The sequence below is a fragment of the Leptonychotes weddellii genome, chromosome 2 (genome assembly GCF_054177405.1).
Source record: "Leptonychotes weddellii isolate Sample4059 chromosome 2, ASM5417740v2, whole genome shotgun sequence".
Classification (NCBI taxonomy): domain Eukaryota; kingdom Metazoa; phylum Chordata; class Mammalia; order Carnivora; family Phocidae; genus Leptonychotes; species Leptonychotes weddellii.
This window is the reverse complement of record NC_138370.1, coordinates 159,202,832-159,217,327: the sequence shown is the minus strand read 5'-3', so window position 1 is coordinate 159,217,327 and position 14,496 is coordinate 159,202,832. Positions and strand designations below refer to the sequence as shown.

The following is a 14,496-nucleotide window of genomic DNA, read 5'->3' as shown; positions in this document are numbered from 1 at the left end:
TAAAGAGGAGAAATGCATCATTTTGGCTTCATCAATAAATGTTAGATAAAGAAGTACACAGATGGTTCACTAAAAAGGAAGTAATAAATGCAGACACACATTCTTCAAGAATGTTAGCTTACTCCATTTAGCAATAGAATTTCATTTTAAAATCAAAGAGGCAGGCTCTCTCTTTGATGCACCGACACACTTCTCATTAGTGTTAATGGGAATATGCCCTTGCATCAGGAGAAACTGTAACTTTCATGCTTCTCGATGACCGTTCACAATGGTAAGACTTAATAGCCAAAGCGGCTCTTAGTGTTCCAGGGAATAATTTTTCCCTACCTTTTGAAGATTCTTTTCCTTGTTTTTATAAATCTTGTTTTGTCTTTGAAATACGAAGTGCAGGTAAGTCTTTGGATCACAAAGTACCTTCTATGGCAATTGTACTGTCATGTTCTAAACTCCCTAGTTCAATTTTTCAAGATCATATTTATTCAAGACTTCATCATTTTTCCCTCATATGTTTGACATTTGCATTAAACACAATTGCAAATTAAAGAATATATCTCATCTCTTTTTATTTTATATGATCCCTTTATTTCTTTAGGTTATGTCATTTTCATTTAGTATAAGCTTTTATTTTTCCCTTTTAAGAAGAAAATAATAAGAAAACTTATGTTAGATAAATACCAGCAGTTGTCTGGTATATCTTTTTTTTGCTTTTTTTGTTTTGTTTGTTTGTGTTTTGGGAGAGCCTTTATTTCCAGACTTAATAGTTGGTATTTTCATTAAAGAAAATAAAAATGAAAATGAAAGCAAAAGGATAATATATTAATTTTGTGAACTTGGCTGCTTACAAATAGTTTTTGGCCTTCTTAAAGGTTATTAGATCTTTTATTTTTTACCTCTTTTTAAAAAAAAAAATCTCTCTTTTCTGTTGATTTTGGCAGATAACTAGGAAGTCATCTAATAAATTAGATATCTTACATCCTTCATAATTCCTTTTTTCTTTTTTTTATATTATGTTCAATTAGCCACCATATGATACATCATTAGTTTTTGATGTAGTGTTCAACGATTCATTAGTTGCATATGACACCCAGGGCACATCACCTTTATAATTCTTAACCATAATACTTCAAATACCATACTACTTCCAAATACTAGAACATTCATGACTTAGAGAATATGCATAAGAAATTTGAGTTTTTTGGGGCGCCTGGGTGGCTCAGTTGGTTAAGCGACTGCCTTCGGCTCAGGTCATGATCCTGGAGTCCCTGGATCGAGTCCCGCATCGGGCTCCTTGCTCGGCAGGGAGCCTGCTTCTCCCTCTGACCCTCCCCCCTCTCATGCTCTCTCTCTCTCATTCTCTCTCTCAAATAAATAAATAAAATCTTTAAAAAAAAAAAAGAAATTTGAGTTTTTTGTAAATATGACTTTACTTGATCATGGAACCCAAAGATTATATATATATATGTGCAGCTATAGTTAAAGCAAAGTGATTTCCAGATACTTACATTAAAAACTTTTACCAGATTAGGTAGAAGGTGGGGGAATTTAAGGCTTGACACGTATAGGGCTGTAAACAGGGCCACATCAAAATTCAGAGAGTAAAAGAAGGTTGTCCAGACGTGATGTAATGTTAGATATAAGATGAAATGTTAGCTTCCCCAAAGATATTTTAATTAAGGATTTCAGTGTTATTTCTTACATTATGAATTTTCTAATGAGATCTTTCTACACTTCTGACAGTTCTAGCAGAACAAGATGGTGCAGCTGCTCAACAGTATATCCGACAAGGAAGCCCCACAGCACTGAGAGCAGACTTATGGGCTCTCATTTTGAATATTTCCAGTCAACCGGAGGTAAGAAGGAGAGAAGATGGGCCAGATTTGAGCTATTAATGTTTATTCTTCAACGACCAGTTACTCAAAATAGAAATACTTTTGTTTCTTTTTTTCTCTACTTTGGTTTCTTAGTCTAATGTATTTACCCCCTTTTTTATTTTCAAAGTCACTATAGTTTTGAGTTCCAAGACAAGATTAACAGAATTTAATCACTGTGTGCTTAACATAGAAGTTTTTGTTATTGGTAATTAGTTGGATACTTTAAACTTACAGGTGCAAAAACCAGTAAATAAAATTGTAAGAAATGGAGTCCGCCAGTGGAGGTCAGTGAAGACATCTGGTAGAACTGTGTTGTTAGAATAGGGAGAAATAAAGAAGGACCACCCCACCCAGTATATGTGAATGAGCCCTTTCTCCCTACAGTTACTTTTGAAACATGCACTATTTTTATGGTTCTAAAAATTGACATATTATATGGGAATATTATTTTTCTAAGTATAGGAACATTTTATTTTAGGAAATATAATGAATATGAAGAGAAATCACCAACAGACAGGTAATAGATTCAATAAAGAAAAATGATATAAGACATTGATTCCTTTTGAAAAAAAATTTTACTTTTTTTGCTTTAAGCCCATTGATCATATAATCCATCCACTTAAAGATTTTAATAAATAGCAAACTGATACTTCCCTAGCCTAGTCCTTGAAAGCATGGGTGTTGGAATCATATGGACCTGGTTTCAACTCCTAGCTTTCTCAACTTATTTGAAATGAGTCATTGAGCAAGTTAAATTTCTTGAAACCTCAATTTACCCATTCTTAAATATAGGTAATAATATTTATATCATAGAGTGGTTGTGATTAAATGAAGTGATGTATGTTAGTCTTCTACCATAGTGCTTGACACAAATGGTCACCGTTAATGGTAGTAATAAAATAATACTTACATGTTGCATTAATTATGTTACAACTTAATTATAATTTATAATAATGCAGTTTTTAAGAAAATTAAATATTATAATAAAAACTACACCTCTAACCTTTGTAAATTATATACTTATGTGCTTGTGTATATATGTATGTTTTAAATCTCTGTGATCAGCACTGTCAAAAATCACTTCCTTTTTGAAAGAATAAACATTATGATTTATTTCAGAGAAGTTTTAGACCAACTGATATTGCTGATTTTTTTTTTTTTTAGAGATTTTATTTATTTACTTGACAGAGAGAGAGAAAGCAAGAGAGGGAACAGAAGCAGGGGGAGCAGGAGAGGGAGAAGCAGACTTCCGGCTGAGCAGGGAGCCCGATGCGGGGCTCGATCCCAGGACCCCGAGATCATGCCCGGAGCGGAAGGCAGACGCTTAAGGACTGAGCCACCCAGGCGCCCCAGATATTGCTGATCTTTTGTGGTGACACTAGAAGTAACAGTTTACAGAATAGATGTTGAGTGTATATTGGGCATTTTTTGTGAGTGTATCAACTCTTGGAGAAGAGATGGTAACTCTTGTTCTGATCTAACCGTGTAGATGACCTACCACGTTCACTAACCAGGCGCTAGATTAACAAAATCTGTCTCTCCAGAGGAACTAACTGCTGCTATTTTAGGAACAAACTTAGAATTTTTCCAGAAGTATCACCCTAGAATCAAAGTAGTAATCCCAGATAGTGATTGTTTATTATAATATACAAAGGCAGTTTTTACACTTGAATTTTGGAGCTAATAGTCATCTTAATTTTTAAATGCAAAATGGCAAGTTTGTAAATAGAAATTAATATTATCAGAAAAGCAGTTTTGATTTTATTGAAGCAAACACCTTCCATCGTTTACACTTATTTTCAGCTGTAAAAGTATGACCTCAACAAACTGGAACAAACAGTTCCAAATAATTGTTATAGGTAGTACATTAGAGGGAAGAGGGGGGGAAAGAAAGGGGGAATGGTTGCTTCTTATCAAGAATACTTTATCAGAACTTTTTGTTCAATTACTTTTCAGTCACTTAAAATAAACTACACATAGCATCATAATTAAGGAGTTAGAGAGATAAGTGGAATATTTCACATTTCACACCCATAAGGATATTTTTAAAAATCTTACCTCAACAGAAAGACTGGATATAATGCTTTGAGTTCCTAGTAATTAATTTATTTCACTAGAACATTACTAACTTTGATTTTTTTCTCTTACTAAGAAAATACGTGATAAGTTTAAAAGGATTGCTTTTATATATTTTCTTTTATGCAAATCTCTAGGTGTATATAAAAATACACATGTTTAGTAAACATTATTCAGATTTTAAACATTTTTGCTTAATTTCAGTTTGCTAATTAAAGAATACAAAAAATTTCTCTATACTTTGCTCTAGGTACTCCCTTACTGATAAAATCGCCAGGACTAGTATTAATATTTAACATTTCCTTTAGTGAGTTCATAAGGTTCCCCACAACCTTACGCGGGTCCACAACAACTCCTGACCTTCCTAGGTTTTCGTGGTCAGCTCGTTAGTCTTCACAGTGACTGTTTCTGACCTTCACTCGCCTCAGCACTTCTTTGTGGAGTCTTAGTGAAACACCTCACCTTCTCCTACCCAGAGAAAACAGAAATCATCCTAAGAAACTCATTCAGATTCCTTCTACCAAACCTGTAAACTTAACTGCATCAGCACCTGTTCTTGCCTCCTCTACTTTTGTAGCTAAACCTTCTGAAAGAAAAGTCTATGGTGGCAGCATCTACTTCCTTAAAATCATTAATCACTCAGTCTACCATAGTCTGGGCATACACCCCACTACAGGACTATAACTGCCCTAGCTAAAGTCACCAAGGAACAGTGGACACATTTTAGTCTTTGCGTCTGCTGCGTTTGACACTCTTGCCTACTCCACCCTTGAAATATTGGTCTTTAGTTTGCCCTAGTTTCTTAGTTCTTCATTCTCTTGTTCTCCTTTTTTTGTGTGTGTCCATTTGGGTTCCTTTTTTAGACCTTAAGGGCTTGTATTTCTAAGAATGCCATTTTGATCCTCTTTTCATTCTGTACATGTTTCCTGCACTGTCTCATCCATAAGTCACTTACTCCCTAATGGCTTTGACTCTGGGTTCAACCAAGCTCTCTCTTAAGCCTAAAACTTTTATTTCCAGTTGCCTACAGAACTCCAATATGTGGGGGTCCCTGGGTGGCTCAGTCAGTTAAGTGTCTGCCTTCGGCTCAGGTCCCGATCTCAGGGTCCTGGGGTGGAGCCCCACATTAGGCTCCCCGCTCAGTGGGGAGTTTGCTTGCCCCTCTTCCTCTGCCCTTCCCCCTGGCTCATGCTCTCTCTCTTTCAAGTAAATAAGCAAAATCTTAAAAAAAAAGAACCCCAATATGTGTTCTGAAAGTATGCCAGACTCATGATGTCTAAAAGAAAAGGCATAATCTTTACCTCGATGTGTTTGTGGTCCTCCAAGAGATGCTCTATTGTCTCTCTGCACCACGCAGTTCTTTTCCTGAAAAAAACCTTCTCAGACTTTTGTCTGCGTGGAGACTCCTACTCATCTTTCAAACACAGCTTATTCCATCACCTTTTCTGAGAAGCTTTTCTAACATTCTCTCCCCTATCTTGTCTTCTCCTAGCTCCATCACCGTTACAGCTAGATACTTCCTTCTCTTTTTCTCCCTTCATAACCAGGGCAGGAGCAAAGGCCTAAAGACAGAGAAAAATGTACCATACTTCTTACTTTATTTGGCTGCCACTTTTTCTATGTTGAGTGCCTGAGGACAGAGATTTTTCCCTCTTCACCATCTGTGAATGTCAGTATCTTGCATAGTGTCTAGATGTTTAATGAACTGTAAAATGTTAGGAATGTTCTTTGAGGTCTTTCATTTCCTGAGAGTACATTTCCTTTTTTTCTTTAGTTAAAGTAGTGTAAGTCTGCATAAAATACCAAACAAATATATATACTAAACTTTAAATATTCTCTGATACTAAAAATTTGGGCTACTTTGTTTTTCAGAGATTGCTTTTTATAATTATAATTTATTACTCTTAAATATCTATATTACTGGAGCTTATACAAAATATTCTTTAAGAATATCCTGTTATATTATTGGTAATCATTGCATTTTATAAATACTTATGTATTTTATAGAATAAAATTAAGCTATTAATATAAAAATCATCCCTTATCACTATAACATTGTTATAATTTCAACTCTCCTATCCATGTTTTTCTTTCATTTTATATGGATAAATTACACTAAAAGTTATTGAAACCAAACACCATAGACTGGAATTGGGAAGACTAGTTCAGCCAATAGCCAGTTCTATAATGTTAGCTAAGGCAGTTAACTTGACCAGATCTCATTTTCTTAATGTGCAAATAAGGCAAATAGACTAGATATTTCAAAGGTCCCTTCTAGGTCTCAAATTGTCTGATATGCTTTTTTTTCTAGAATTAAAAGATTTTTGTTGGTAGCACTGTTAGATGTCAAGAGTTATAGATGTTCAGTTATTCACAGCATTTTGAAGACGTATTTCTTTATGGAAGCATATTGCACTACAATTAGAATTTTAATGACTTGCTTTTAATAAAATATTTATTAGCTTTCTAGCATTGGTCATGAAGGATGTTTATTAATTTACAATAAAAAGCATTACAAATGCAATTACAAATTACTATTTAGAATAGCAATTAAAATGAAATTCCCTGTGGGAGGTACCTGGTTGGCTCAGTTGTTAAGCATCTGCCTTCGGCTCAAGTCATGATCCCAGCGTCCTGGGATCTAGGCCCACATCAGGCTCCCTGCTCCATGGGAAGCCTGCTTCTCCCGGTCCCACTCACCCCTGCTTGTGTTCCCTCTCTCACTATGTCTCTCTCTGTCAAATAAATAAAATCTTCAAAAAAAAAAGAATTCCCACAGGGAATTTCTGAATTATAGGCAATAATATAGATGTGAATACATGTTTGCAGTATATATTACCTAAAGAAATATTTTCTTTGATTTAACTTCACTTTTTTATGTTAATATAAATATAAACCCAACATTTTTTTTTTTTTTTTAAGATTTTATTTATTTGACAGAGATAGCGAGAGCAGCAACACAAGCAGGGGGAGTGGGAGAGGGAGAAGCAGGCTTCCCGCCGAGCAGGGAGCCCAATGCGGGACTTGATCCCGGGACCCCAGGATCATGACCTGAGCCGAAGGCAGACGCTTAATGACTGAGCCCCCCAGGTGCCCTAAACCCAACATTTTAAAATAGCAAATTAAATAAATAATAAATTGAAATCACTCAGGGTGCCTGGGTGGCCCAGTCGATTAAGCATCCAACTCTCGGTTTCAGCTCAGGTCAGGATCTCAGGGTTGTGAAATCAAGCGCTGCGTGGGGCTCTGTGCTCCACAGGGAGTCTGCTTGAGATCCTCTCCCTCTGCCCCTTCCCTACTCATGCATGTGCATACTCTCTCTAAGACAAGTAAACAAATCTTTAAAAAATATAAAAATAAATTAAAATCACTCAAATCACTCAAACTAAAATTATTAAGACTTGATTTTTTTAGAGCAATTTTAGGTTTATAGCAAAACTGATAGGAAGGTGCAGAGATCTCTCATATACCTGCTGTGCCCCACACATGGATTATCTCCCCAGCTGTCAACGTCCCCCACCAGAGTGGTACATTTGCTACAATTGATGAACTTTTATGTTGACATATCATAATCACCCAAAATCCAGTGTTCACCTTAGGGTTCGTCTTGGTGTTGTGCATTCTAAGGGTTTGGACAAATGTATAATGACAGGTATCTATCCTTATAGTATCATACAGAAGATTTTCACTGCCCTAAAATTCCTCTGTGCTCCACCTATTCATCTCTTCCCCTCCAACATGCTAGCAATTACTGATCTTTTTACTGTCTACATAATTATGCCTTTTCCAGAGTGTCACATAGTTGGAATCATATATTATGCAGCCTTTTCAGATTGACTTCTTTCACATAGTAATATGCATTTAAAGTTCCTCCATGTCTTTTCATAACTTGATGGTTCATTTCTTTTTAGTGCTGAATAATATTCCATTGTCTGGATATACCACAGTTTATCCATTAACCTGCTGAAGGACAACTTTTGGCAACTATGAATAAAGCTGCTATAAACATGAGTGTGCAAGTTTTTATGTGGACATAAATTTTCAACTCCTTTGGGTAAATACCAAGGAGCAAGATTGCTGATTGTATGGTAACAGAATGTTTAGTCTTGTAAGAAACCACTAAATTGTCTTCCAAAGGGACTCTACCATTCTGCACTGCAACCAGCAATGGACACGAGTTCCTTTTGCTCCACCTCCACCAGCATTTAGTATTGTCAGTGTTCCAGGTTTGGGCCATTCTAGTAGGTGTGTAGTGGTATTTTGTTGTTTTAATTTGCATTTCCCTGATGACATATGATGTGGAGCATCTTTTCATATGCTCGTTTGACATCTGTACATCTTCTTTGTTGAGGTGTCTGTAAAGGTCTGTTAAGCTCTTTAGCCCATTTTTTAATTGAGTTGTTTGTTTTCTTATTGTTGAGTTTTAAGAGTTCTTTGTATATTTTGGATAACAGTTCTTTATCAGATGTATCTTTTACAAATATTTTCTCCTGGTCTGTGGCTTGTTTTCTCATTCTCTTGACGTTGTCTTTTGCAGAGCACAAGTGTTTAATTTTAATGCAGCAAGCTTATCCATTATTTCTTTTTATGAATCATGTCTTTAGTATTATATCTACAAAGGCATCACCACATCTAAGGTCATCTCAGTTTTCTCCTGTTATCTCCTATGAGTTTTATAGTTTTGCACTTTACACTTAGTTCTGTAATCCATTTTGAGTTAATTTTTATGAAGGGTGTGAAGTCTGTATCTAGATTAATTTTTTTGTATGTGGATGTCCACTTACTCCATCATTTTTTGTAAAGATTGTTTTCTGGTTTTTTTACTCCCTCATATTTCCTTTGCTCTTTTTATCAAAGATCAGCTGACTATATTTATGTGGGTCTATTTCTGGGATCTGTATTTTGTCCCATTGATTTATTGGTCTGTTCTTTTGTCAGTACCACACTGCCTTGATTACTATAGTTTTATAGTAGGTCTTGAAGTTCAGTAATATCAGCCCTCCAATTTTGTTCTTCTTCAATATTGCATTAGTTATTCAGGGTCTTTTACCTCTTTATATAAACTTTAAAATCTCCTCCTTCTCCTTCAATATTGTGTTGGCTATTTTGGGTTTTACCTCTTGATACAGACTTTAGAATCAGTTTATCAATATTCACAAAATAATTGTCTGGGATTTTGATTGGGATTGCATTGAATCTATAAATCAAGTTAGGAAGAATGCACGTCTTGAATCTTGACAATACTGAACATGGAATATCTCTCCACTTATTCAGTTTTTCTTTGATTTCATTCATCAGAATTTTGTGGTTTTGCTCATATAGATCTTATACATATTTTGTTAGATATTTACCTAAGTTGAAATTATTCTTTGGGGGGCTAATGTATATGATATTGTGTTTTTAATTTCAAATTCCCCTTGTTCATTTCTTGTATATATGAAAGTGATTGGCTTTTGTATATTAACATTTTAATCTTGCAACCTTGCTATAATTGCTTATTAGATCCAGGAGGTTTTTTTGTCAAATCTTTTGGATTTTCAACATAGACAGTCATATCATTTGCAAACAAAGACAGTTTTATTTCTTCATTGTCAATCTGTGTACATTTTATTTCCTTTTCTTACTGCACTAGCTAGAACTTCCATCATGATATTGAAAATGGTGGTGAGAGCAACACCCTTGCCTTGCACTTAATTTTAGGGGGAAAACTTTGAGTTTCTCAGCATAAGGATTAACATTAGCTATAAGTTTTTTGTAGATATTCTTGTTGAGGAAGTTGAGGAAGTTCCCCCTCTAATTCTAATTTATGAGAGTTTTTATTATAAATGGGTGTTGGATTTTATCAAATGCTTTCCTTTATCTATTGATTTAATCCTGTTTTTTTTCTTTTTAACCCATTGATGTGATAGATTACATTAATTGATTTTCGAATGTTGAACTAGCTTTAAAGACCTGTGGTAAATCCCATGTGGTCACGGTGTACAATTCTTTCTATACGTTATTGGATTCAGTTTTGCTAATATTTTGTTGAGGATTTTTTTTTTTTTTTTTGTCTCCATGAGTGATATTGGTCTGTATTTTTCTTTTCTTGTGTTATTTTTGTCTGTCTTTGGTATTAGGGTAATGTTGACCTTGTAGAATGAGTTAAGAAGTATTCCCCCGCTTCTGTTTTCTGACAGAGATTGTAGAGGATTGGTAGAATTTCTTTCTTAAACATTTGGTAGTGAACCCCTCTGGGCTTAGTACTGTCTGTTTTGGAAGGTTATCCATTATTGAATCAATTACTTTAACAGTTATAGGCCTTTCAGGTTGTCAGTTTCTTTTTGTGTGAATTTTGGCAAGTTGTGTTGTTCATATAATTGGTCCATGTCACCTAGGTTATCAAATTTGTGGGTATACAGTTGTTTATAGTATTCCTTTATTATCCTTTTAATGTTCACAGGATCTGTAGTGACGTCCTCACATGCATTTCTAATATTAGTGGTTTGTGTCATCTTTTTTCCTTAGTTAGCCTGGCTAGAGGTTCATCAGCTTTATTGATCTTTTCAAAGAACCAGCTTTTTTTTTTCAAGATTTTATTTAGAGAGAGAGAGAGCACATGCATGCACACATGTGAGAGGGGGAGGGGTAGAGGGGAAGGGAGGGAGAATCTCAAGCAGACTCCCCACTGAGTGCAGAGCCCAACATGGGGCTCGATCCCATGACTGTGAGATCATGACCTGAGCTGAAACCAAGAGTTGGATGCTTAGCCGCCTGAGCCACCCAGGTGCCCCAGAACCAGTTTGGTTTTGACAATTTTTCTCTACTGATTTTCTGTTTTCAGTTTCATTTATTTCTGCTCTAAATATTATGATTACTTTTTTCTGCTTACTTTGGATTTAATTTGCTTTTCTTTTTCTAGTTTCCTAAGGTAGAAACTTAGATTATTGATTTTAGATTTTTGTTTTCTAATATATTCATTCAATGCTTTTATAAATTTATCTTTAAGCACTACTTTCAGTGCATCCCACAAATTTTCATAAGTTGTTTTCATTTTCATTTAGTTCAAAATATTTTAAATTTATCTTGAGAGTTCTTATTTGACCCATGTGAATGTTGTTTAATGTTCAAGTATTCAGTCATTGTCCAGTTATCTTTCTGTTACTGGTTTCTAGTTTAATTCCATTGTGATCTGAGAGCAGATGTTGTGTGATTTTCATTCTTTTAAATTTGTTTAGGATGTTTTATGACCCAGAATTGGTCTGTCTTGGTGAATGTTCCATGTGAGCTTGAGAAGCATGTATATTCTGCTATTGTTGGATGAAGTAATGTATAGATGTCCATTATATCCAGTTAATGGTGTTGTGTTCAACTTTATCCTTTACTGATTTTCTACCTGCTGTATCAGTCCATTTCTGATAGAGAAGTAATAAAGTTTTATTTCAATTGGAAATGTATGGTTTATTTAATAAATAATGCTGATAATTAACCATCTTCCTGAAAGAAAACAGACCTTTTGCTTATGACATATAAAAGTAAGCTTCAGGTAGATTATAAGTATTTAAATAAAAAATATCAATTTTAGAAAAAAATAGAAAAATATTTGTATAAACATGTGGTAGGATGGCCTTACCTAAGGCAAGCAAGAAAATCCAAAGCCGTAAGGAATTTTTATTTTTTTATTTATTTATTTTAAAGATTTTTTAATATTTAAATAAGAAATAGCAATTTTAGGAAAAAATAGAAAAATATTTGTATAAACATGTGGTAGGATAGCCTTACCTAAGGCAAGCAAGAAAACCCAAAGCCGTAAGGAATTTTTATTTTGTTATTTATTTTTTTTAAAGATTTTTTTTTTTTTTTTTACAGAGAGAGCGACAGCGAGAGAAGGAACACAAGCAGGTGGAGTGGGAGAGGGAGAAGCAGGCTTTCTACCGAGTAGAGAGCCTGACATGGGGCTCGATCCCAGGACCCTAGGATCATGACCTGAGCCGAAGGCAGATGCTTAATGACTGAGCCACCCAGGTGCCCTGCCATAAGGAATTTTTAAAAAATTTGTCAGCGTATGCCCTAAATAAGAATCAAACAACACTTCTTTTTTTTTTTGAAGAAAAGGTATTTGTAATACAAATGACAAAGGGTTAATTCCTCACTGTAAATAGCCCAACAAATTAATAAAATAAATAAAATCTAATAGAAAAATAGGTAAATGTTCTGAAAGGCAAATCATTGAAGTATAAATTCAAATGCCCCATAAGCATATGAGAGGATGTTCAACTTTATTGATATTTGGGAAAGTGCAAATTAACACAACAGTAAGACCATATTTTTCATCCATGAGAAAATTAAAAGAGGTGAGGATATAGGTAAGTTTTTGCTCTCATGTCTTGCTGGTAGGAATTTGAATTGATGATTTTTGGAAAATGATCAGGCAAATTGTAGTCCAGCTAATATATATATATATATTAGAATATATATTTTTATATATATATATAAAACCTTCAGCCCATGTTCCTTCCTTTGCCAGTGTATCCCATAGATACAAAAGCACATGTGTATAAGGATATCTATTACAGTGTTACTTGTAGTGACAAGCAACTTCCATATCTATCTGTAGGAGAATGATTAAATAAATGGTGATCTCTCTATGGCAGAGCTTTAAAAATATAAAGCATATGTAGCTATCAAGAAGAAAGATAGATGTATACCTATTAACATAGAGGGATGACCATGCTATATAGCTAAGTTAGAGAAGCTGAATAATGAGTATAGTATGATTCCAGTTTATGTTTAAAAAATGACAACTAAAACCCCTACATATAAGTATATATTTACACAAGCATGGAGAAAGTTATAGAAGAATACAAATTATAAATAATGTTACAAATACAAATAACATTAGTTTCTTTGGGAAGGCAGAATGGGAAAAGGAAGAATTATTACCTTTTTCTTTATCCAGCTTTAGATTCTTTTACTTCTTTAATAGTCACATATCAGTTTGTGATTTTAAATTTATTTGATTTTTTAAAAGAGGCATACCTCTAAACTTACCAGCTTTTCCACTCTAATGTTTGCTAGAAAACATTAAAGTATAATACTAGGCTCTTTGTCAGTTGTCAAGGATTGGTATTTGAATTAGGTACTGTTCCTGTCTTTAAGAATGTTCTTTTATGGGGTGCCTGGGTGGCTCAGTCGTTAAGTGTCTGTCTTTGGCTTGGGTCATGATCCCAGGGTCCTGGGATCGAGCCCCACATCGGGCTCCCTGCTCAGCAGGAAGCCTGCTTCTCCCTCTCCCTCTCCCCCTGCTTGTGTTCCTGCTCTCACTATCTGTCTCTCTGTCAAATAAATAAATAAAATCTTTTAAAAAAAAAAAAGAATGTTCTTTTATTCTAGTGAGAGAAATGGATTCAATAGATACAATGGAAGTTAAAATAAAATAATCTTGCCTTAGTTAAGAAATCAAAACATCATAAATAAGAGCAAAGTAAGGCTTTTTTATTAAAATTAAAATGACTAAAAATAGCCAGTAAATCTCCAGATTATCTTTAGGCAAAGAGCACTTTGACCCAAACCAAAGAACTGTGCATTAAGCATCTTTCCAGATTAAGAAATCATATTTCAGGAAACATAGGGTCGGACACCATCCTGCCAAGGCAGCTGTTCACAACAGATATTCTTTGTCCCACATGACCCTTCCCCTCACCTCTTCCTTGTCTGAGGCAGAGTCTTCAGAAAGAGTCTTACAGATTGGTGTGTACCTGGGGAGCCAAGCAGTGTTTGCAGATGGGCAGAAGCCAGGGCTGAAAGTGCCTGGAAGATGTTTGGAGGCATTGGGAGGAACACAAGAGCCAGCTAAAGCAATGAGATGATATTTCCATCTGTCATTAAGACAACTATTATCCCCTTGATCCTTACCTTCATTCTATATTTTGAATGCCTGACCAACTATTAACCTGATGCTTAACTGGATTATAGTCTCAAATCCCTCCTCCCTCTTTCCTTCCCTCTTTCCCTATTTTTCCTTTTTCCTTTTTTCTCTCCTTTCCATCTCCCCTCTCTATCTTCTATGTCTTACTCTCTATTAAATTAAACATTAGCCTAATCTTTTCACTATGTACCATTAATCAGATTTTATGGTGTCATGGGATCATATTCTAATATTAAAAAAACCTGACTTCTTCATATGCTATGTTGTCGGAGTCCAGCTCCAGCCGGGGTGGGTCTTTCGTAGGAAAGGACGGCGTCGGCGAATGAGGAGACACAGACACAGGATCAGGGTGCAAGCATCTCCTCCTGACAGCCTCGGAGGAACTTTATTTCTATGTTAGGATATTTTTGTTTTTCCAAATCTTAGATCATTTTCTGGATTACAGCCGTAGCCTTCTTTCATTTTTCCTTTGTAATGATTAACATGACCTTTATTGATTTCTGCTTATTGGCTTTCGCTAAAACTAAAAAACAGTACGCAAAGAGAAAGGTGCTAGACAGAGCGTGACCGTCTTGTTATTTTGTTCTATAGAAACTAATTCTTCGTGGAATTAGTTTCATTATGATTGCTTAGATAGGCGTA

The 14,496-nt window shown here is 35.0% G+C and overlaps 1 protein-coding gene across 4 annotated transcripts in view; it reads left to right on the top strand.

The window, feature by feature from the left end:
- TBC1D19 (TBC1 domain family member 19) overlaps positions 1-14,496 on the top strand; it is a 150,484-nt gene that overhangs the window by 69,700 nt on the left and 66,288 nt on the right. For all 4 annotated transcript variants that reach the window (XM_081812523.1, XM_006739782.3, XM_006739784.3 and 1 more), the window contains one exon: positions 1,738-1,850. In XM_081812523.1, the coding sequence (XP_081668649.1) occupies positions 1,738-1,850 (113 nt within the window). The remainder of the gene's footprint in view (positions 1-1,737; positions 1,851-14,496) is intronic.